Source organism: Hippocampus bargibanti, linkage group LG09 (assembly GCF_051943395.1).
Source record: "Hippocampus bargibanti isolate YZ-2025 linkage group LG09, ASM5194339v1, whole genome shotgun sequence".
NCBI lineage: Eukaryota > Metazoa > Chordata > Actinopteri > Syngnathiformes > Syngnathidae > Hippocampus > Hippocampus bargibanti.
In genome coordinates, this window is record NC_142742.1 from 21,225,909 (window position 1) to 21,247,937 (window position 22,029).

General features: G+C 40.9%; 2 protein-coding genes across 8 annotated transcripts; both read right to left on the minus strand.

The window, feature by feature from the left end:
* Positions 1 to 150: 150 nt before the first annotated feature.
* slc66a3 (solute carrier family 66 member 3) lies at positions 151 to 17,226 on the minus strand. Of its 7 annotated transcripts, none has more exons than XR_016116110.1 (8): positions 16,887 to 17,226; positions 12,808 to 12,890; positions 12,622 to 12,691; positions 12,493 to 12,550; positions 10,812 to 10,932; positions 10,671 to 10,712; positions 8,147 to 8,292; positions 151 to 1,597 (listed from the first exon to the last, which is right to left on the minus strand). XR_016116110.1 is itself a non-coding variant. In XM_089005256.1 (7 exons), the coding sequence occupies exons 1-7, from the start codon at positions 17,216 to 17,218 to the stop codon at positions 1,503 to 1,505; spliced, it is 801 nt and encodes a 266-aa protein (XP_088861382.1). In that variant the 5' UTR covers positions 17,219 to 17,226; the 3' UTR covers positions 151 to 1,502. The 7 variants fall into 7 exon arrangements, 2 of the variants coding, with proteins under 2 accessions (XP_088861382.1, XP_088861383.1); XR_016116109.1 differs by having other exon boundaries at positions 7,752 to 8,292; XR_016116106.1 differs by having other exon boundaries at positions 7,491 to 8,292.
* A 479-nt stretch (positions 17,227 to 17,705) lies between these two features.
* On the minus strand, positions 17,706 to 21,243 carry cimip5 (ciliary microtubule inner protein 5). Its single transcript, XM_089005258.1, has 3 exons — positions 20,736 to 21,243; positions 20,629 to 20,668; positions 17,706 to 17,911 (listed from the first exon to the last, which is right to left on the minus strand). The coding sequence occupies exons 1-3, from the start codon at positions 20,960 to 20,962 to the stop codon at positions 17,714 to 17,716; spliced, it is 465 nt and encodes a 154-aa protein (XP_088861384.1). The 5' UTR covers positions 20,963 to 21,243; the 3' UTR covers positions 17,706 to 17,713.
* Between the last annotated feature and the right edge of the window lie 786 nt (positions 21,244 to 22,029).

Sequence of the window (22,029 nt, forward strand, 5' to 3'; positions counted from 1 at the left end):
GGAAACACAGACATATAACTAGTTTTCAAATTTAAAGTAAAAAATAATGACTGTTATTGTGATTTACATGGGACAATTTTGGTTCAGCCCTAAGCAGTGTCGGAATTTCACAAGTTTGATACGAACGCACGCACGCACACACACACACACACACACACACACACACACACACACACACACACACACACACACACACACACACACACACACACACACACACACACACACTATCCATTTAAACAACGTTTTTGGACACTCAAAGACGCTTCACAAATAGCAGAAAGATGGCGATGAAACAGCAGGTTTTGGAGGTACGTCTTATGTACTAACATAACTCGTGATGTATGTTGATTTTTTTCGAACGTTATTTAAATTACCAGTGAATTTATGAAATAATTTGTATTGGGGGTAAGTCATTTTTACACAGGATACTTTGAAATCTGATATTAACGTGGCAAATGACTGTTTTGTTCTGGATCAAATGAATCAGCAAACACTTTTTCTTTCAATTAAATATGTAAGTAAACTTTATTTACTTTACTTCGTACAGGTAAAACCACAAAGTGCTTCACAAAATTTAAAACAGCCATAATTAAAACAATACACAAAAATGCATGAAAAGTACTCAAAATATATTCCAACGATAAAACCTACATAACTTTCTATGTACACGTGAACGAGAATGTACGGGAAATATAAACGATCACGTTTGTTAGCCTCGAATGCTAAGCTACGATTTGATTAAACCACAGCAAAAAGTATTAAATATTGCAAAACCAACATTTTTTTCAAATTATGTGAAATGTCTGACACGTTCATTCATAGGTTAGGTACTACGTGTAAGGAGATTGCTTATTCTATACCTCTTTGCTGACAAGTACACAGGTACGTGTCATAATTTCATGTAAAATACTATTTCACATTTTTTGTCAGGTGTCAGAGAATAACCGTTGCATATAATACACAATGTATCTTCTACACCCACTGACCAATAGGTAGCCGTATACCTACAAAGAGCTATATTAAGCATACTGCGGTTTGGATTGATCCTGACGTGTTAAAGTAGTTATGAATCACACTGTCATACAGAGGACATAACTAAACAAAAAGACCCCAAAGAAAGTGTTTTTTTGCATTGTTGTCCTGGTAAATGTAGCATTTCCCCGTCAATTTGGTGTACCAAAGAAGCATTACAAGGTAAGGCAGTCAAGGTTCTGATTTATATAAATACTGATTGTTTGGACAAAAAAAAAAACCCAAACACATGTATACTCTGTCATTTATCCTGAATTGGAAAGTGTCATGTTCTTTCCCATTACAAAATTATTTACAGCATAATAAAACATTGGTGTGTGCTTTCAGTCTGGGCATTGGAACGCATCTTTAAAAATAAGAAAGGGAGTTCAAAGCACATTTTACAGGGAGAAAAGCTGAAAAACAAAACAGATGTAACCAGTCAAGCTTTATCTTGTCGTGACAGAGTACGATTTTCTCGAAAGTGCTCAGTCTTCTTTGATGCTACTGTGCCTTCCGTAATGGAGCACGCTGAGAAGCACCCACAAGTTCAGCAAGGTCATGACAACAAACCGCACCAGGACTGCATACAGAAACAGAGTTGGTATTAGATCAGGGATGGGCAACTCAAATGCTGAGGGGGCGTGGGGGTGATATATATATATATATATATATATATATATGCGTGTGTGTATATATATATATATATATATATATATATATATATATATGCATACACACGCACACACACACACACACACACACACACACTGTACATATAGGAGGTAAGAGGTTTTCATGGAACGGACGCAGATCACAGACATCCACGTGTCCATTCAAACAAGGCATGTGATTAGTTCTGTTGTAACTGGCGGGTATCTTGTCATTGGTTGCCATGACAACGAAAATATCATTTATTTGGACTTGTTCTGTAAACGTGGTTAACATCTATGTGAAACTTTATATGTGTGTTTTTCTAAAAATCGTCTTCCATACTTTATAATGTTTTGTCATTATCACTTCCGCTTCTGTGTCATGTGTTTCAATAAACGAGAGCAAGGCGAGACAGACAGAACGAAATTGATGCTCGAGAAAGACAGACGCAGAGCAACTGCTAGATAGAGAACGACAGTCTAAAGTCTACGTCAACGTTTATCTACTTTCGGTTAATAAGTTGCACACGGTACGTTAATTTCCTTATTGACTGAATGTTTTGTCGAACTTATTGTAATGTTGTTGTTTCAATGTTCTTTATAGTTTTCACAGTGTTCAAGTGTTTCACAATAAACATTGTGACATCAACACGAAGCGTCATCCTTGACCGGGGTAGATACAGTGAAAACGTGCTCACACAAGTGAAACGTCCTCATCCATCCTGGAGCCTCCGGCGCGTAGGTGTTTCCCTCCTCAAAGGCAAGCTATCGGCTTCGGCGCACTCGCGTAGCAAGGTACGAGCTACATCGAGCGTCGTCGCACTCAACCATGTGTCACGGAGCTAGCCACGAGCTACTTGGAACATCGTCGCACTCAACCCGCAGCGAGCTACAGGCCTCAGCGTGCATCCTCGCAATCAGCCTTCGTAAGCGAGAGAAAGGTTTCAACGCGCGACGTTGCTTCTCATCCTGCAGCAGCTCAAGGTTTTGATGGACGTTTCCTTTTCAGTAGCTCACAAAGTGGATGGATAGAACATACAAATTCACCACAATAACAGAGAAAATAGTGAATGTGGGTTTTTGAATGTGTGAAAGTATCTCTTGAATATTTGATTAGCATCAAAATTGCAATTTAACAGTATTGAACGGTATTGATTTGAATAGGCTGCAACTGAAATTATTTGTTTTATATAAATCCATAAAGTAACTTGGGATTCTGAAATATGCCGAAAGGGCACATGAGGCAAAAATAAGAAAATCCTCTCGTCAAAGACGGTTAACACCAAAAATGCAGGAACTAAAAGAGAGTGTTAATTCAAGAGGAAGGCAAGTTGAAAGCTACATATGAGAAATGGAAGGGCCATGTTAGAGAAACCCAAAGAAGGTTAAAACAATGGTGCCCTAAGCAAGACCTGTACGACATGACAGTTGAAATTGAGAAACATGAGGCTGAAATAAAGGAAATATATGACAATCTCCGAAGCCAGACAACACCAAATCAAGAAATTAGGAGAATGGTTGATGCATGTGTAGCGGTAACGGCAGACTTACTGCACATAATGAGATTCCGCCTAAAAGAAGATGAAGGTGATTTCGATGCTATGGCAGAAAACAAAAAATTACATGTGCTGCGCGACAATGAATATGCCAAGTCCATATATGGTTCCACTGTCTCCAAGCTTAGAACACCCAGTGTCAACCACCAGTGTCACCTAGCATTTCAGTAAAGAGGGCCGAAATGGCAGCTCTATCGGCTGCAAAGGAAGCCGAGATTAAAATGGAGGAGGCTGTTGAAGCTCAACGTCAGCGGTTGAAAAAGCTTGAAAATCTGAGAGACATCAAAGTCATGAAGGCAAAGTTAGGAAGAGGAAATGAAAGAAGGATATGTCACCAGTATCCCCATACACACCAAAGAGAATTATACATTGCCTTTCCATCACCATGACCCATGCCATAAACCGCTAACTGAGACATTGGTTCAAACATTACAGGAATCACTAGTTTTGAGTCGTCTTCCAAACCCAGAGCCTGGAGTACAAGCTTCAAAGCTTTGATAGAGAGGCGGTGCTCAAATCCTGCTGATAGATTGTATTATTTACAAAGGTACATAGCAGGGGAGGCGAAATCTTGTCTGGAAGGCAGCTTTTATCGAAGAGACGAAGAAGCCTATCAACCAGCATGGGATCGACTCAACACCAGATATGGTAATTCCTTTATTGTGCAGAGAGCCTTAAGAGAAAGGCTCAATGGATGGCCAAAGATTGGTGGGAAGGAATACACCAAATTAAGAGAATTCGGTGACTTCCTGCAAACTTTTAATAATGCTATGACACACATAAAGGGTTTGCAAGTTTTGAACGTCTGTGAGGAGAACCAAAAAATACTGCTAAGACTACCAGATTGGGTGACATCCAGGTGGAACCGTCACGTCACTGAGCAGCTAGATGAAGGTAACGATTATCCAAGTTTCCATAACTTTGTGTCGTTTATATCAAAGGAAGCACGCATTGCTTTCAATCCAGTGTCGTCTCTATACGCCTTGAGACAATCTACTGAAATGACAGCAAGAGGAGGTAGGGACTCAAAAGCGAACACATTTGCGACAAAATTGAGAATCCCAGACCCACAAATCTATACAACAAAGCAAGCAACCAATGAAAACAATCTACAAAGTGCCAAAAATTCAGGCATATGTATATGCTGTGGAGAAGAACACTCCACATAATTGTAAGAAGTTTATGGGAACATCTTCAGAAGAAAAGAGAACATACATCTTCCAAAATGAGCTATGTTTTGCATGCCTGAGAAAGGGTCACAGTTCCAAGCAATGTCGAAATAGAACAAAGTGTGGAGTATGCCAAAAGAGTCATCCAACCGCATTACATGAAGATCGTTCTCCAACGGAGACGCCTTCAACACAAAACACCACCGAAGAAAGCACATGCTCATCATCTTGCTCTCTTAATGCAAGTGATGGTCAGAGTACATCAATGATTGTGCCCGTCTGGATCTCATCACCTAATGCAACTGATAGGGAAGTCCTAGCACATGCGCTCTTGGACAAACAAAGCAGCCACACGTTTGTTGATCAAGAATTATTTGCAAAGCTGAAGGTCGACATGGATCCAGTTAAACTGAAACTCTCCACAATGATGGGAAGGGACTCAGTCGTAAAAAGCGAAAGAGTTTGTGGACTTCAAGTAAGAGGATTTTCTACAAATATTTCCATTGACCTACCTCCAGCCTACACAAGAGACTTCATACCTCTCGACCGCACACATATTCCTACCTGCAAAACAGACTCTTCATGGAAACATCTTGTCGACATAACTCAGGAGATACCCCCTCCGATGGATTGTGGCGTTGGACTATTAATCGGCTATGACTGCTCCAGAGCCTTGATTCCAAGAAAAGTCATAACGGGAGGTGACTACGAGCCTTATGCTGTCAAAACTGATCTTGGCTGGAGTATCGTGGGAAGAGCAGCACAATGTATGAAGGCAGAAGATGTGACTGGACTTTGTTTTCGAGTGTCTGTCAGAGTTGCCCTGCTTAACACCATCAGCCGTCCTTAAAGCCCTTGAGTCTGATTTTGCAGACACAAAAGTAGGCGAAAAAAGCATATCTCAAGACGACATTCGCTTTCTGCAAATATTAAAAGGAGGCCTCCAAAGAAACGAGTACGGCCACCTCGAAATGCCACTGCCTTTCAAAGCACGACCTCACCTCCCAGATAATAAGGTGCTTGCTTTAGCGAGACTAAACCAACTTAAAAGGAAGTTGAACAGAGATGAGAAGTTCAAAAGTGACTATCTGAAGTTTATGGAGGGTGTCATTGAAGCTGATGATTCAAAGAAAGTAGACAGGCAACCAAAGCTCGGCAATCTTTGGTATATCCCTCATGTCTACCACCCTCGGAAACCGAACAATATCCGTGTGGTCTGTGCTATGTCGTTTCCGTAAACATCCCATTGCAATCATGTGTGACATAGAAAAAATGTTTCCCATGTTTCACGTTGTAAAGGAAGACCGAGACTCTCTGCGTTTTATCTGGTGGGAAAATGGAGACTCACAACCCACAGAGTACCGAATGAAGGTTCACTTATTTGGAGCATCATCTTCCCCAGGCTGTGCCAATTATGCCATGAAATGTCTTGCCAAAGATAACGAGCAACAGTTCCCCAATGCAGCGAGCTTCATTCTAAAGAATTTCTATGTTGATGATGGACTCATAAGTGTGGAGACAGTCACCGAAGCGAAAGAGCTTGTGAGGGAAGCTCAAGCTCTGTGTGCAAGAGGAAACCTGCACCTCCACATTTTTTTTTGCAATAACAGAGAAGTGCTAGATTCAATCGAGGTATCAGAATGTGCTGTGAACGTGAAGAATGTCGATTTTGGGCCTGACGATTTATCAGTGCAAAGAGCGCTTGGGATTAGATGGAAGATTAAAAGTGATAGTTTCTCCTTCAAGGTGTCACTAGATAAAAGACCCACAACACGAAGAAGGATTCTCTCAATTGTAGCCTCTTTATATGACCCTCTCGGATTTCTAGCCCCAGTCATCCTTGAAGGAAAGAAGATACTACAAGAAATGTGTCAGAGAGGCACAGGATGGGACGATCAACTACCTTTGGACTTGAAGTCAACGTGGGAGTCGTGGATAGAGGATTTAAAGAACCTTGATCAAATCGAGATTGCAAGATGTTTTATACCGAACGGGTTTGGCAAGGTACAGAGAGTTGAGCTTCACCACTTTTCTGACGCTAGCAGCCAAGGGTATGGTCAGTGTAGTTACATCAGGTTATTAAGCAATGATAAGGTGTACTGCTCCTTCGTCATTGGCAAAGCGAGAGTGGCTCCAACCAAAATACACACCATACCAAGACTAGAGTTAAGTGCCGCAGTGACCACAGCAGCTGTGAGCAAGATGTTAAGGGATGAGTTAGAAGTCAAAATAGACGAAGAATACTTCTGGACTGACTCTCGAGTGGCCCTAGGATACATTAACAATGAAGCAAAACGATTCCACGTTTTTGTTGCAAACCGGGTCTATAGAATTCGAGAAAATAGTGAGGCAAAGCAGTGGTACTATGTGGACACAGAAGACAACCCTGCAGACCATGCCTCCAGGGGCCTGAATGTGGAAGGTCTCCTACACTCAAATTGGCTCACTGGTCCAAGGTTTTTATGGGAGAGAGAAATAGCCACGATCAAGGTGACACCTGAAGTACTGGTAGGAGATCCGGAGGTTAGGATAACACAAGCGTTAAAGACAGAGGCCAAAATGCAATTTGACATTCAAAAACTTCTGTCACAACTGTCAAAATGGACAACACCAGTCAATATCATCGCTCGTATCGAACGGCTTGCCAAGAGAATCCCAACCACAAAACCTTTAAATATAGAAGAAAAAAGGGAAGCCACACTGACCCTTGTTAAACTGACACAAAGAGATACCTACCAAAATGATATGAACATGCTAAGCAAGAAGTCAGGGAAACTACCTTGTAACCACAAACTCTATCAGCTGAATCGGGGGCGACTAAGAAAGGCACCTGTGCCACTCGAATTAAGACATCCGGTAATACGCCCCTGACAAACCTCATCATTAGTCATCATCACAACAAAATACAACATCAAGGCAGAGGACAAACTCTCAATGAGTTACGAAGTAATGGATTTTGGATTGTTGGTGGAAGTAAAGCGGGAGCTCAACACATCAGACTGTGTGTATAATGTAGAAGAGTTTGTGCACCACCAGAGGAACAGCGGACGGCAGACTTCCCCCAGGATCACGTTGATGCAACACCACCATTCGCTTACTGTGGTATGGACTGCTTCGGCCCCTTCCACACCAAACAGGGCAGGAAAGAACAAAAAAGGTATCGCCTTCTCTTCACGTGTTTGTGCTCCAGGGCAGTGCACATCAAAATGCTTGAAGATTTGACATCAATGCCTTAAGATGCTTTTATCCGTGGAGCTGTCAGACATATAAGATCTGATCAGGGCACGAACTTTGTCGGAGCAAGAAATGAGATGGCAAGGGCTCTGAAAGAATTAAATCAAGAAAGATTAGCTTCCTACCTTGCAGACAAACAATGCGACTTTCAGATGAACACCCCACACTCAAGTCACGCTGGTGGAGTATGGGAACAAATCAGGACAGTGAGAAGCGTAGTAAACACTGTCTTGATCCAGAGCGCTGGAAGGTTAGACGACTCTTGCCTGAGGACTTTCCTTTATGAAGCTATGTCCATTGTAAACAACCGCCCCTTAACTGTTGAAAACATCAGTGATCCCACGAGTTTGGAACCTCTCACGCCAAAGCATTTGGTAACTATGAAGTCTTCTGTACCCCTTCCTCCACCTGGCAAGTTTATCCGGGAGGATCTGTATGCCAGAAAACGGTGGAGAAGAATCCAATATCTCTCTGAACAATTCTGGCACAGGCGGAGGAAAGAATACCTGGCAAACCTTACCTTGAGGCAGCGATGGCTTACACCAAGGCGTAACATGGAAGTTGGGGATGTTGTAATCATCAAAGAGGATGATGTCCCTCGCAACCAATGGAAACTTGATAGGGTCGAAGCAAATCAAGATGATGACGGACGAGTGCGAAAAGTAACTGTCCAGATAGGAGAACGAAAGTTAGGAAGAAGGGAGAGCGCCTCAATAAGCCTTCCATCGTTCAGAGATCTGTACAGAAATTAGTGGTTCTTGTCAAAGAATCTCATGGTGATTAAACATATTTTGAGTTAAATCTTTAGTATAGTCAAATTTTCTAAGAATTGTAGAATTCATTGTTTGTTTGGATGACATTAAAATTGTCTAGCCATTAAGGATACATCAGGACATTGGTGAAATTACTGTTGATTATTTGATGTGCATAAGTCATTTTGTTTCGGAATGTTATTTCAACAGTAATTTGGTGGGAGTGTAACTGGCGGGTATCTTGTCATTGGTTGCCATGACAACGAAAATATCATTTATTTGGACTTGTTCTGTAAAAGCGTTTAACATTTCTATGCGAAACTTTATATGTGTTTTTCTAAAAATCATCTTCCATACTTTATTTCTAATGTTTTGTCGTCTGTGTAAGCTCTCAGTCGTACAGGAGTGGTCCATCGATGAGAAGGTTTCTTCAGCCGTCATCTGTACAAAAGTGAAGGTTTCGGACGTTTCGAAAACCTTCACTTTTGTACAGATGACGGCTGAAGAAACCTTCTCATCTAATGTTTGGTCATTATCACTTCCGCTTCCGTGTCATGTGTTTCAATAAACGAGAGCAAGGCGAGATAGACAGAACGAAACTGATGCTCGAGAAAGACAGACGCAGAGCAACTGCTAGAGAACGACAGTCTAAAGTCTACGTCAACGTTTATCTACTTTTGGTTTATAAGGTGCACACGGTACGTTAATTTCCTTATTGACTGAATGTTTTGTCGAACTTATTGTAATGTTGTTGTTTCAATGTTCTTTATAGTTTTCACGGTGTTCAAGCGTTTCACAATAAACGTTGTGACATCAGTACGAAGCGTCATCCTCGACCGGGGTAGATACAAATGTAGTCTTATTATGACTACATAATAAGACTGAACATTTGTTTCATCTCTTAAAGGACAACCGACGCCTCTGGACCAGTTGCGTCCACACTTCAAATGACTTCTACTGAGCGTATTTTACAAAGATTCCACGGCATATAGCTATATTTTACGTTTTAAGACTCGCGCTGAATATTCAGGAAGTCTTGTTTTCTAGTTGATGACCATGCCTGACGTGATGTCATGTCAGAAACGCCCCTGACCGAGAAAGCGACACACAATGCATTTTGCGGTACTTTGGTCTGAAAACTTCGTGTTGATCCGTGTTGATGGCAAAATTAGAAGGAAAAACATAAATAATGCGATGGTGAATCGTTGTGTGTTGCACCAAGACTACTATTTGATACTAGTTGACACAAATTCCCAGCAGACAAATCAGCCTATTTCCAACGGATGTTGGGCGCCATCTTGTGCATTTTTTGGGCGCTACATTAGAGTCCAGACGCCTCAAAATGATACGGAAGGACTTCTTTCATCGATTGTAAACATTTATGCTTTCCTCTTCAGAACTATTTGAATCATATTCATAACTGGATGAGTAACAAGACAGCATCTTCTCCGAATCTGAAGCCATTGTTTTGATTCTAGAGCAAGGCAAGACGTCCTGGCGTGATGTCACGAACAAGGGGGCGGGACATTCTGAAACTCGCCATTTCCAAGGTCATTTTGAAGTAGTTTTGGGACACTAAGTCATTTTTATTGGCATTTTGCATTTGACTAAAAATATCAGCCTGCGTAATCGTACTAAGTTCATCCTGTCTACTTGATATATGTCCAACACTCTGACGAAGGCGGAAGTAGTCGCCGAAACATGTCAGCTATTTGAACACCTACACTGTCTGTAAGTAAAGAATCTGCTTAAAATTAGATATCAGCCTGCGTGTTTTGGGTAATTTAGATGCTATAAAACGTTTTTCTGATGTCAGTTAGGAAACAAAAAAATTGTGTTGGTTGTCCTTTAAACAAAGAATATAATGTTGAATTTGTATTCATTTCCTTTCATGAGTGATCAACAGCCGCCCAGAATCTTCTTCTTTGTTGCCTACCTCGAGAAAGTCCTTGAAACTTGTCAAGCTCCCCTGATATTAAACTCTTATCTCTGGAAGTCTGGACCTTCTCATGCAAGGAGAATACCTTCAAATATATTTATTCTTTTCTGCAGTTACAAAACGATTCGGGCTCCTGAGTGTTTCGGATTTCGTCAGGAAAAGCATAGGAAACAAACAGACCCACGTTTATATTGGGATCATTAATGAGAGGCAGGCGGCCCTGCCCCCTATGTAAACGTCTTGGAACAAAGAAAGCTTGATGCAATTTTTGTGGATCAGCTGCTCCGGTACCAATTAACCTAAAAAAACAAGCGATTACATGATCTAGGATACCCCGCAATGTAGTTGGTTACCTTGGATGTCTCCAGTTGTCGCGATGGTCGTGTAAATGCGAGCTGAAAAGAGATGCACCGTGATTGATCATATCTAATATCCAATCAGTCTTGACAAGCAAAAATGCTCTTTTACAGTATCTCTTGACAGATTTTCCTTACTTGCACATGTGAATGTGGCCAGCGCCCAAGTGAGGGCGCTCACCTGCCCAGCATCCTTTGACCTCCAGATACATTGCAGCTGAGCAAACTTGCTGGCTGCACTAATAAATGTGCATAGACTCTGAGAAGAGATAGTCAGACACAAGTCTACCAAATGAACAATACACAATTTACAATGTGTAAAAATAGAATATACAGCATTTGAAAATAAATTACGAATTTGTACACCCACGGGATGATTTATACAAGTTCCATGTCGTTTTGTTCTACAATTTGTCTGATTCATACCAAACATCAGCCACACTTAAATTAGGAAAATTCATACCCTCCACTTTGTCCTTGTTCAGCTGAGACTGGAGAATATGGATTAGTATATACATTTTCGTTATTAAAATTAGTTCAGTTTCTCTCATGGTCCACGATAAAACTAGTATGCTTTCATGTTATCCATGTTATGAATTGTCAATTTCATTCACTGTATAAATTGGGTAGCCCGGTGATGCAGTGGTTAGCATGTCCATCTCAAAGTACAAAGGGTGTGGGTTCAATTCCAGCTCTGGCTTCCCTGTGTGGAGTTTATATGTTCTTCTCGGGCCGGCGCGGGTTTTCTCTGGCTACTCCGGTTTTCTCCCACATTGCAAAAACATGCATAGCAAGCGGAGTGAACACTCAAAATTGTCCCTAGGTCTGAATGTGAGGATGGATGGTTGTTTGCCTGGCAACCAGTTCTGGGTGTCGACCACCGACTGCCCGAAGAGGGCTGAGATCAAGTCCAGCACCCCCCGCAACCTTTGTGAGGATAGGTGGATGGGAAAATGGATGGATGGATGGATGGACACAGTGTAAAGATTTGGTGCATTACATTTCATGTCATTATATATTAAAGTCAATGATATACTGTATAGGCCAAATTTAACACAATATATTTACATTGTTTTCTTGATGAAGTTAGATTTAAATTAATCCAATATGCATTGGTATATACTGTATCTACGGCACTATTTCATCTGCCGATTTTCCTCATCATGTAGAAAAATCAAATGAATTCTGAGATAAAATTCAACAAAAACCTCCATTTCTGCTAACAACACCCATAGCATTCACAAGTATATACAGGGTGACCCAAAAAGATGCGTACCCATATAAATTTCAATTGTGGCTTTGATTAAAAAGCTATTTATTTCAAATTACAACCACCCATTATTCAGTTCACGGAAGACCATTCACCAGAATATCAGATATTTCTGCTAATCTTTAGTCAATTTATGGCTTTCCCAAGATGTGTTCCAAATGTCCACCATTTCATTGCAAGCAAACCCGTACTCGTCTGACAAAGTTGTCACTTTTACATACTCCTCTTCCAGGAGAAAACATAGCTGCAGTGAGGGACTCAGTAGGCCGCATCTTTTTGGGTCACCCTCCCAAAAGAGGGGTGTGTAAAGGCGATTGACAACTTTGTCAGACGAGTACAGGTTTGCTTGCAACGAAATGGTGGACTTTTGGAACACATCTTGGGAAAGCCATAAATTGACTAAAAATTGACAGAAATAGCTGAAACTGGTGAATTGTCTTCTATAAACTGAATAATGTGTGGTGGTGATTTGAAATAAATAGCTTTTTAATCAAAGCCACAATATAAATTTTCATGGGTACACATGTTTTTGGGTCACTCTGTAATTACCATTGCGAAATCGATGATCCATTTTTCCACAGTGAGAAGCCGCCAACCCACGACAAATCTGAATGCGTGAGGTTAAGGCGCAAGTCGCAAAGACAAACTATTGCAAAAGAGGGCGTGGCAGAAGGATACACAACGCCATACTTTAGGCTGTCCTGCAGTCGGCCGTCATAGAGAAGAATCAAGAGCAGCAGAACCACATCTAAGGAGACAAAACATTCCTGTTCATTTTTTAAGAACAACAAAATAGTATTTCGGACAGAATTTCCAATAACAAATGAACACATATTTAGACAGACGGCGCAAGTGTGGCCTCACCTTGCGCGATGAGAATCGGATATTCAAGATACGTTGGAGATGGGTAGTCATAATACACCTGGTATGTAACAAACACAACATACCTGTGAAATAGATGAGATGTGAAAGTTAGCTACTGAGTCGCTTGATAGTCAAAATGGATAAGAGAAAAGCAATGATGTTAGATAAATAGTCAACTGTGTGCCAAAAAAAGAGAATACCCCCCCCCCCCCCCATACAAGCTTGATCATCATTCTGCTATCCAAACACCACTTGAATGATTTGAGACACGTGCACAATCCAACGTCAGGGCTTTCCAAATGACAATTATTTTTTTTTCAAATTTGTAAAATTTCAACTGGATCTCATTGGATGGCGTAGAACAGGGGTCGGGAACCTTTTTGACTAAGAGAGCCATAAAAGTAAAATATTTTTAAATGTTTTTCAGTGAGAGCAGCACACATCCGAGCGTGCGCACACACAAACAGGCACGAAAATACGCACGCAAACACGCACTCGCGGCCACTTTTCAACAAAATGGCAGAATGTATTATGTAAAATAACTTTGTGACTCACCGTTAAGGTGAATGGTTTTCTGTTCCTCACGATTGGTAATGATCCAGCCAAACGATCGGAATGAAAGTCAACTTGCCGGATCCATACGCGAAGTTACTGCTAGCTAGCCTGCACACGGCTCATTAGCTTCCACACTTGCTTTCTGATGTCTCTCGCAGAAGTATATTGATGCTAACGTTAGCATGGGGCTTGTTAAAATGCCACTGACATTCGACTGTTTCATCGATTGTATTTCATTGCAAATTAAAATCAGAACCTTTTCTCTCCACAATGGCGAATCCTCCGGTGCATTTAAGCTGACGTGTACTCGCCATTTGTTTTACTCGTCAGGCTTATTTAAAGGGGCGTTTACCTGTTTACCTCAACATGACGGCCAGTATCATCCACTCGAAATTGCGGTTTCCGCCAACCTAGGTCAGTGTCATCCAATCAAAATTGCGCTTTCCGCAAACTGCAGCCCAAACAGGAAATGAACAGCGAAAAAGCGAGAATATGAATTTAGTTTTATCGCCGAGCCAAATGCAACCATCAAAAGAACCATATATGGCTCGCGAGCCATAGGTTCCCAACCCCTGGGGTAGAACAAGGGTGTCAAACTCATTTTTTGCCGCGGGTCACATTGTGGGCCGTTATGAATGTGAGGAAGCCATTAGAATGTTTAATCCCCTCCACGTACGTATTACATAGAGCGCACCACAAATTAATGAAAAATTAGTTTTCAAATTTGATGTCAAAAATACTGACTGTTATTGTGGTTTACATGGGACAATTTGAAATTTTGGTTCGGACTTTAGTCGGCATCATGGAATTGTACAAGTTTGATTTGCTTTTGTGTGCCGAATAAAATGATGTGGTGGACCACATTTGTTCACCGGGCCTTGACTTTGACACCTGTGGTGTAGATGTTGTACCCACATGTTGTTCTCGACATTTTGAGTTGATGTTTACCATGTGTGATTACGCAGTTTTTCAAGGCGCTCCATTCAAGATGAAAAAGAAAATGCTGTGTATAATCCAGTTTGTCATGTGACATCATGCTGATAAATATTTAACATTAACACAAGCTTAATAAAAAAAGTGAAATCTCGCTATTTTATTGTATCAATAATGTCATAACATGAACTGAGAAAAACTGTTCAACCGGCACTAAGCTTTCATGGAAGCGACTCATTTTCACGTAAATAGCAAATATTAGTAGAAATGCGGAACGTCATTCTGCGTTGCTGAGTGAAAATAATTGCCACCAACTACCTCCACAGAGATGACGCACTGGCAGTTAAAAAAATGCTTCGTTTCACTTGCTGCGCTGAGTGGCTCAAGCAAGGTTTAAGGCACACAGCCCCCCACCTCACACACACAAACACACACACACACACACACACACACACACACACACACACACACACACACACACACACACACACACACACACACACACACACACACACACACACACACACACACACACACACACACACCTTTGGATGGATTTTTCCCCGTATGAAAATAATCACAATTCAAAAATGTTATCTTGTGCTGACATCCAGACACTAATAATGTAAATTATTTCTCCCAACAATTAGGAAAAACCTTTTTGAACATTTTGAATGAACATTTAACATTTTCCCTCAATGATGCTCTGTTTTTAGAATAGTCTCCTGGCGACTCATGAAGTCTTTGGTGAGTACCTGGTGCATGTGGGCACCATGTTGGAGACACCTGCTAATCATTCATTGCAAAGGTGCACATTTATTCTCCTGGCATCCATCCTGCATACTGACTCAACGAAGGTAAAATGCAGGTTTCATGTCAAAACTTCAGTAAGTATCAATACAGTTTCACACTGCTTCATGTCTTTTTTAACTCCAAGTAAAAAAAATATTTCAAATGTCATGCTTGGTCAGGTTGCAGTAATTTTTGATTCTCAGTGCAATATTAACTCATTTACTGCCAGACATGAGAAAAAAAACTTGTCCACTCCAGTGCCAGGGTTCTTGTCATTGTCACTTGAATGCTAGGACCCACTGAATATTGAGTTTTAGGACTACATAAACATTCAATGGAGCGTAAGAAACGTTTGACTCTCTTCTTTCATCAGAAAAAAGAGTTACAGTCATTCCTAAATTGTAATGGTCTGGAGTATTATGAGCTTGAAATGAGGGTGGCCGTCCAAAATGCAATGAAATACATACATATTGGTTTATATAGCACTTTAACAACAGCTGAAGCTGGAACATAGCACTAACAAGGAAAAACTGGAAATTCTGCCCCCTTGTGGAAGGGAAAAACATTGCCAGAGGTCATGGCCAACGCTTTATCGGCACCCAAACAAGAAAAAAAAAAAAAAACCTGAACAAATTCGGGAATGGCGATCGACGTCATATTTTGAATTCCCAAATACATTTTTGAATGGCAGTTTATGAGTTAAATATTTACCTTCTTTTTTGACAATGTAACGGTAGGCTCTCACTTAACACATCAGAGGCTTTTGACACTGAAGGAAATGAAATAAACTGATATGAGTCAAAAGACAATGCCCTAATATTATGGACCAATACCACACTCCAGTTTTCCTTGAATGCCACGCAACATTGGTGTTAAGAATACAGCAGACCGAATCCAGGCCAGTAGGAGCCTTGTATTGTGTATGACAAAAGAGAATTGGATGTTGCCGCACGGTACATACACTAACATTGATTGATTTGACATTTTGACTAAAGTGAAGAGGATATTGCGCAGACTGAATTAAAATGTTATTTTAAGTTGAGATACTTTAACTTTTCAGAAGGCTGCTTTTATTTTTTCAGTTGTCTGTGTTTTAATTGCAGGCTGCGCTTGAATTGCATTTATTGTGATGCCCAGATAAGACGGTGGTGTCAGGGGGTTGTATTGTATTCACGAGGATTGAAGACGACTGTATTGGAGACCTTTCGTCCATGATTCATTTTGTTGTTTCCTCACAAAATGTTGATAATCATTTTAATGCAATGAAACATAATGCATTGATATTGAAATGCAAGTTATCGAAGACTATTCACGTGGTGCGTTATCTTTCCAGGATGCTCTGCAGGAAAATAAGCATCTCATGATGAATGTGTTTAACGTGTTGAGAGACCGACTTTTGGTAGTTGTACCCAACTAATATCGACACTTATACAGTCACATGTATTGTCTTTATTTAAAAGATGTATATTATAAGGGTGTTAATTTTTGTAGATTTTATTCTGTGTTGGTCCAAAATGGCTCGCGCGACAGTTTGGGTTGCCAAACTCCGGCTTATCCTGCACCGGGCTCCAAAAAACATGCATTTTAGGTTGACTTAAAACTATAAATTGCGTGACATTTGAAAATGGGTGAAAATTGTTACGTGGAATGTTGACACGTTATATTAAATTATCTAAAAAATAAGCGCTGCTTCACAATAACATTGTTTGGCTTGTATCGTCAACGAACGGCGCTGTGCATATATATGCACAAAACACAATCGTTTGCAAAAAAAGGAACATTGGAATATCGTAACTCACCCCACAAGTTCGAGCACAAGACTTTTGAGGCTGACTCCAGTTGTGGATTTAGCTCGCAACAGTACGAAGATCTGTGGAAACTTCAGCACCATGCACACCAACAATGTAGAAACATTGGCAAGATGCAACAACGTGTCAGATTGCATATTGTTTAATGATTGCGATTCCAAAATATGACCTATATAAGCATGAAGCAGACGCTCCCTGAGATGCGTTCTCACTGGTTTCGGACAGCATACTTTCCGTTTATGTATTTCAAAATAAAATATAATACAAATTAAAAAAATACAACTCCAGTCTATCGTGTGTTCTTCTTCCTCAACTGCTACCATAGTCACATTCACTGCGCCTGACGACTACATTTTCAATGGTTTCTTTTATTTTGAACGTGCATTCCTTTCGCATTCTTTTGCAAACGTTTCCGTCGCTGTCAAACTCTTTAAATGTACTGAACTTCCGTACACATATTAATTACATTCAATTAGCAAGATTTAGTTTTCCAACGGTATGACAAATATAATGCAGCGACAAAAACAAACACGAGAGTCTGAAATCAGGAATTCATAAATGGAAACACTTTGATTTCAAAAGACATTCAGAAATAGATGTATGGCAATACTGTAAAGACATCAGTTTGACCAATAGTTGTGTTGTTATAAAATTGTCCGAGTGAATACAAGAAATGGGTGACTTGCAAAACGATGCAGGCTTCTTATCGAGTTATGACAAGTTGATAAGCTAAAACTCAACTGAGTACCATGCAAAGTGAGAGATATCACATCTTAGTCTACTCATGCCCCAAGAGGAGTGAATATGAAGTGACCGATCTAGCATGCCATCATCTCTGGATCCTGTTTGCATTTGTGATGGTTTGCAGACCTGGATAAAAGTCGGTCTAGTCGAATCAATTCATGTCCCAGTGGTGTTGACAATCGGCTTCCAAATATTTGATTAGTTGTGTTGTGGGCACAATCCGAGAACAGTGATGAATGGTCAGGTAAAGGTTCTTCTGTCTTCAGCTCTCCCTACAAACATGCAACAGATCAAAAAAACAGCGTAAATTTGTTTTTACAAAGGCTTCTGCAGTATGTTGAACCAATCAAAATGTAAGGCTGAGCAAGAATTTGAAGTTTTTTAATTTGTTTGAACAGATAAATGTTTAATCAGACTCCAAATTGTCCCTAGCTGTGAGAGTGACTGTCTTTGTGTGCTCTGCGATTGGTTGGCAACCAATTCAGGGTGACCCCCGCCTCGTGCCCGAAGACAGCTGAGATAGGCTCCAGCACCCCCCGTGACCCTAATGAGGAATAAGCGGTATGGAAAATGGATGGAATGGATGGATGTTTGATTACTTACTGTTCTGATCATGCTCAGTGTATTCAAATGACCAAGTAGCCATCAGATGGTGCCAAAGTTATTTAAATTATAAAGCTGTTAAAATAACAAACCTCAGTTCACTACAACCTCGTTCTTTGAGACACAAAAGACACCAAAGTGCCAAAGCAATGCTTTGATTGTTTTGTTCTTGTTAAGGCAATTCACTATACGAACACATTTATAAACATCTTTTCTATTTCCTTACACGTCGTTTTATTTTCTCAGACTTCCTGTCATGATGTCACATTCTGTCCGTCTTTACATCGTTTTATTTTCTCAGACTTCCTGTCATGATGTCACATTCTGTCCGTCTTTATATTGTTTTATTTTCTCAGACTTCCGTTTTCTACTTGTACTTCCGGTCATGACATCGCATCCTGCTGGCTTTATAAAAACTCTCCCAAACAGCTCTTCTCTTTCTCTTCTTCCCTCGCGCGAACTCTATTATGTGCTGTCCCAAAGATAAAAGAATCTCTTTGTTCTTACTTTCTCATTTTTGTTCTTACATTAATAACGGCCCTAATAGTTTTTAACACCATATGATCAAATAATGGAGGATAGGTTCTTCTATGTCCCCAAAAACATTCAAAACAAGAAGAAAATGACAAGAAGCGTATGCAAGCACAATGTCATTGTTAGTGTAATGTCTTCTATTACTTCTTTTACTGTTACTCTTTTTCTGTTAGAGTTTCTGACCAATGGCACCATGCAGGCTTGAACAGGTGAGTCTTGGTACTATGGAAGACATCTACTTGAAGGGAAGAGTTCATAATAGGTAATGGCTAAAACTGGGAAGAGTGGCAAACATTCCCAGGTGTGTTCAACCAGTGGTGACAACGTCTCGTCAAGGAGGTTGCAAAATATTGATTTCAGTTATTGCGGCCAATGGCGGCATTACCCAATATTAGGTTCAGGGGTTAAGTACTGTTTCACATACTGTAGAGGCAGGTAACTAAATTAAATTGGCATTTAGACATTGTGCTTTGTATTTCCTTGTGGTGCCTCTTTGTGATCTTAATATTGGTTTGATGAACTGAAATCCTTGTATGGAATGTATCCATCCACCCATTTTCGCTTTATCCTCATCAGAGTCGCAGGGGGTTCTGGAGCCGATTCCAGCCATCTTTGGGCACTAGGCGCGGACATCCTGAATTGGTTTCCAGCCAATCACAGGGCACACAGAGACAAACAACGGGTCACTCTCACACTCACACCTCGGGACAATTTAGAATGTTCAATCAGCCTGCCATGCATGTTTTTGGAATGTGGTAGGAAACCGGAGGACACAGAGAAAACCCACGCAGGCCCGGGGAGAACATGCAAACTCCACATAGCGAGGCAGGACCGGGTCTTGAACTCAGGATCTCCGCACTGTGAAGCCGGTGTGCTAATGACTCGCCACCCAGGCTGCTTTGTTTGTGATATACTGTATAGGCAATAAAACAGAAATCAGGAAGTGGGCAAATACTTTTTTTACGGCACTGTGCATTCATTTTCACCCATCACACAACTGCTATCCTTGTTCATAGACTCGTCACCTCCCGAAATGACTATTGCAATTCACTTCTCCTTGGTGTCCCTCAGAACCTTTTCCACAAACTTCAATTAGTCCAGAATTCTTCAGCCCGGATCATCACCAGAACCTCATCCTTTCACCACATCACCGCCGTCCTCCAAGAGCTCCACTGGCTCCCGGTCAAAAATAGAATCAACTTTAAAGTTTGTCTTTATACATTTAAATCTATCCATAGCCTTGTCCCCCATACCTATCTGACCTTCAAATTTCTATTCCCTCTCGTTCCCTCAGATCCTCTTCCTCCCTCAACCTCTGTGTGCCCCCTGCCCATCTCAGCACGATGGGGGACAAAGTTTTCAGCCGCTCTGCCCCCAAACTCTGGAACTCACTTCCTCCCAACATTTGTAACATTGATTCTCTTCCCACCTTCAAATCCCATCTCGAAACCCACCTATTTAAAACTGCATTTTCTGTGTAGCTTTATCTCTTGTTTCTATTTATAATTTTATTTTATTTATTTTTGCATCTATGCAAGCCCGGATAAATACAGAGGGTTGTGTCAGGGAGGGCATCCGATGTAAAAGCTTGGCCAAAAACAAACATGCGAATCAAACCTCTGAAGATCGAGGACTGATTCGCTGTGGCGACCCCTAACGGGAAAAGCCGAAAGGAAAAGAAGAGAAGATCTATGCTTGTCTGTGACTGTAAAGTGTCCTTGAGAGAAGAGAGAGAGAAATACTTTTGGGAGAGTTAGGATATTGTTTTTAAAATGTATAACAAAGATTGTTCTGGACCATATTTATTATTTCTGAGACTTACTCATTTATACAAAACAATGAACATACTTACCAACTCGTCGTAATTCCGCAAGAAACTCCAGTTCTTGTCCCTGTAAATGCAGTCGTTGTGCATTGTTTATTGATGGATACTTATGGCGCGATGAGAAGGGAACTCACCATTCCACCACTGCTCTCCTTTCACTCCACACCATTTCTCTCCACGCCTGGTCGAGCTTGACTGGATCGCTCGCGTCTGCATCTCGTATCGAAGAGGACGTCGTGTCTCTAGCGCGCTGCATACTTTTAGCCGCTGGTTGTTCCTTTGTTATCGGCCTGCTTCCTTTCGTTCGTTCCGGTAACCGGTAGCCAGCAGATGACGCGCGTCGAAGATCGTTAAAGTCCATTTTGCCCAAAGGTAAACACAAATAACCCGTATACACCACCTGTCTTACAGCGGGTCAATTGTACGTCAGGTCAGATGATCGGCGGATCAAATCACGCCCGACATTTCAGCGTGTTTACGTTTCCAAGGAAACGGAGGGTGCTGTATTTCCTTATACGTCCCGTGTATTTTAATTGGTCTTGAAAATTATTCAACTAATGATACAGAAACTCTGGATACTCACATGAAATACATATGCAATTATATAATTTGAGTTTAAATGTCTTTTAGCATAAACGCGCGTGTACAACAACACGACACACACGCACTCACACACAGGCACGCGCGTACACTTTGCGGAGGAGGGTCTGTTGAGATCTTCAGCGCTTTCGCGATGCATTTGGGGGAATAAAGAGTCGAGAAGGTCCTCTTGTTTAGATCATACAAGTAGGATATTTGCCGGAGCACAGAGAGCAACCGCTGTGCTCATCGTCGTACGAGAAGTCAAACACATACACATAAACTGGCTTTGATCGTTGTCAAGTCACGTGATGTCGCGTAGTGGCTGGGTTGTCAAATCAGCTCAGTATTACAACATTACACAAAATGAGGATACAATCTAAGTTTCTTAACACCCCCACTTGTACTCAGTTTGCTGTAATGTAAACCAAGATAAATATAACAATGTGACCTCTGTCTCACACATTTTAGCTTTCAAAAACAATGGGTGTAAACTCCCAAATACAATTGTTGTTGCGTATTGGTAGTCAATAATGAAATCACCGTCCCATATGATTTTGATCACATTGTCACTTCTTGACTCTTTGGCATAAATACAATAATCACCTGGGTTTTGCTTATACTCATTATCGGTTAAATAATCATGTAAGACCTTGTTCCCGTTTCGGCCAGATTGTTTAAAACCGTAAAGTGATTTTTCTAGTTTGTAAACTCGACCACCATCATTTTCTTCATTATCCAGAGCTGCTTTTTGAAGCCCTACTCTTATACCTGTTTGATTGGCTGTTGGTGAAAATGTCTCTCCATAGTCGATGTTTTTCACCTGGCTCTTGCCCTTTGCGACAAATT

Coding starts and splice junctions, on each gene's coding strand:
- slc66a3 (XM_089005256.1), bottom strand. CDS start 17,218: ATGGTAGCAGTTGAGGAAGAAGAACACACGATAGACTGGAGTTGTATT. Junction 12,551..12,621: donor AGCCTAAAGTATGGCGTTGT/GTATCCTTCTGC, acceptor TCACGCATTCAG/ATTTGTCGTGGGTTGGCGGC. Junction 10,713..10,811: donor GGCCACATTCACATGTGCAA/GTAAGGAAAATC, acceptor ATCTCTTTTCAG/CTCGCATTTACACGACCATC.
- cimip5 (XM_089005258.1), bottom strand. CDS start 20,962: ATGGACTTTAACGATCTTCGACGCGCGTCATCTGCTGGCTACCGGTTA. Junction 20,669..20,735: donor AGGAGAGCAGTGGTGGAATG/GTGAGTTCCCTT, acceptor CTGCATTTACAG/GGACAAGAACTGGAGTTTCT. Junction 17,912..20,628: donor TGCGGAATTACGACGAGTTG/GTAAGTATGTTC, acceptor GCATGTTTGTAG/GGAGAGCTGAAGACAGAAGA.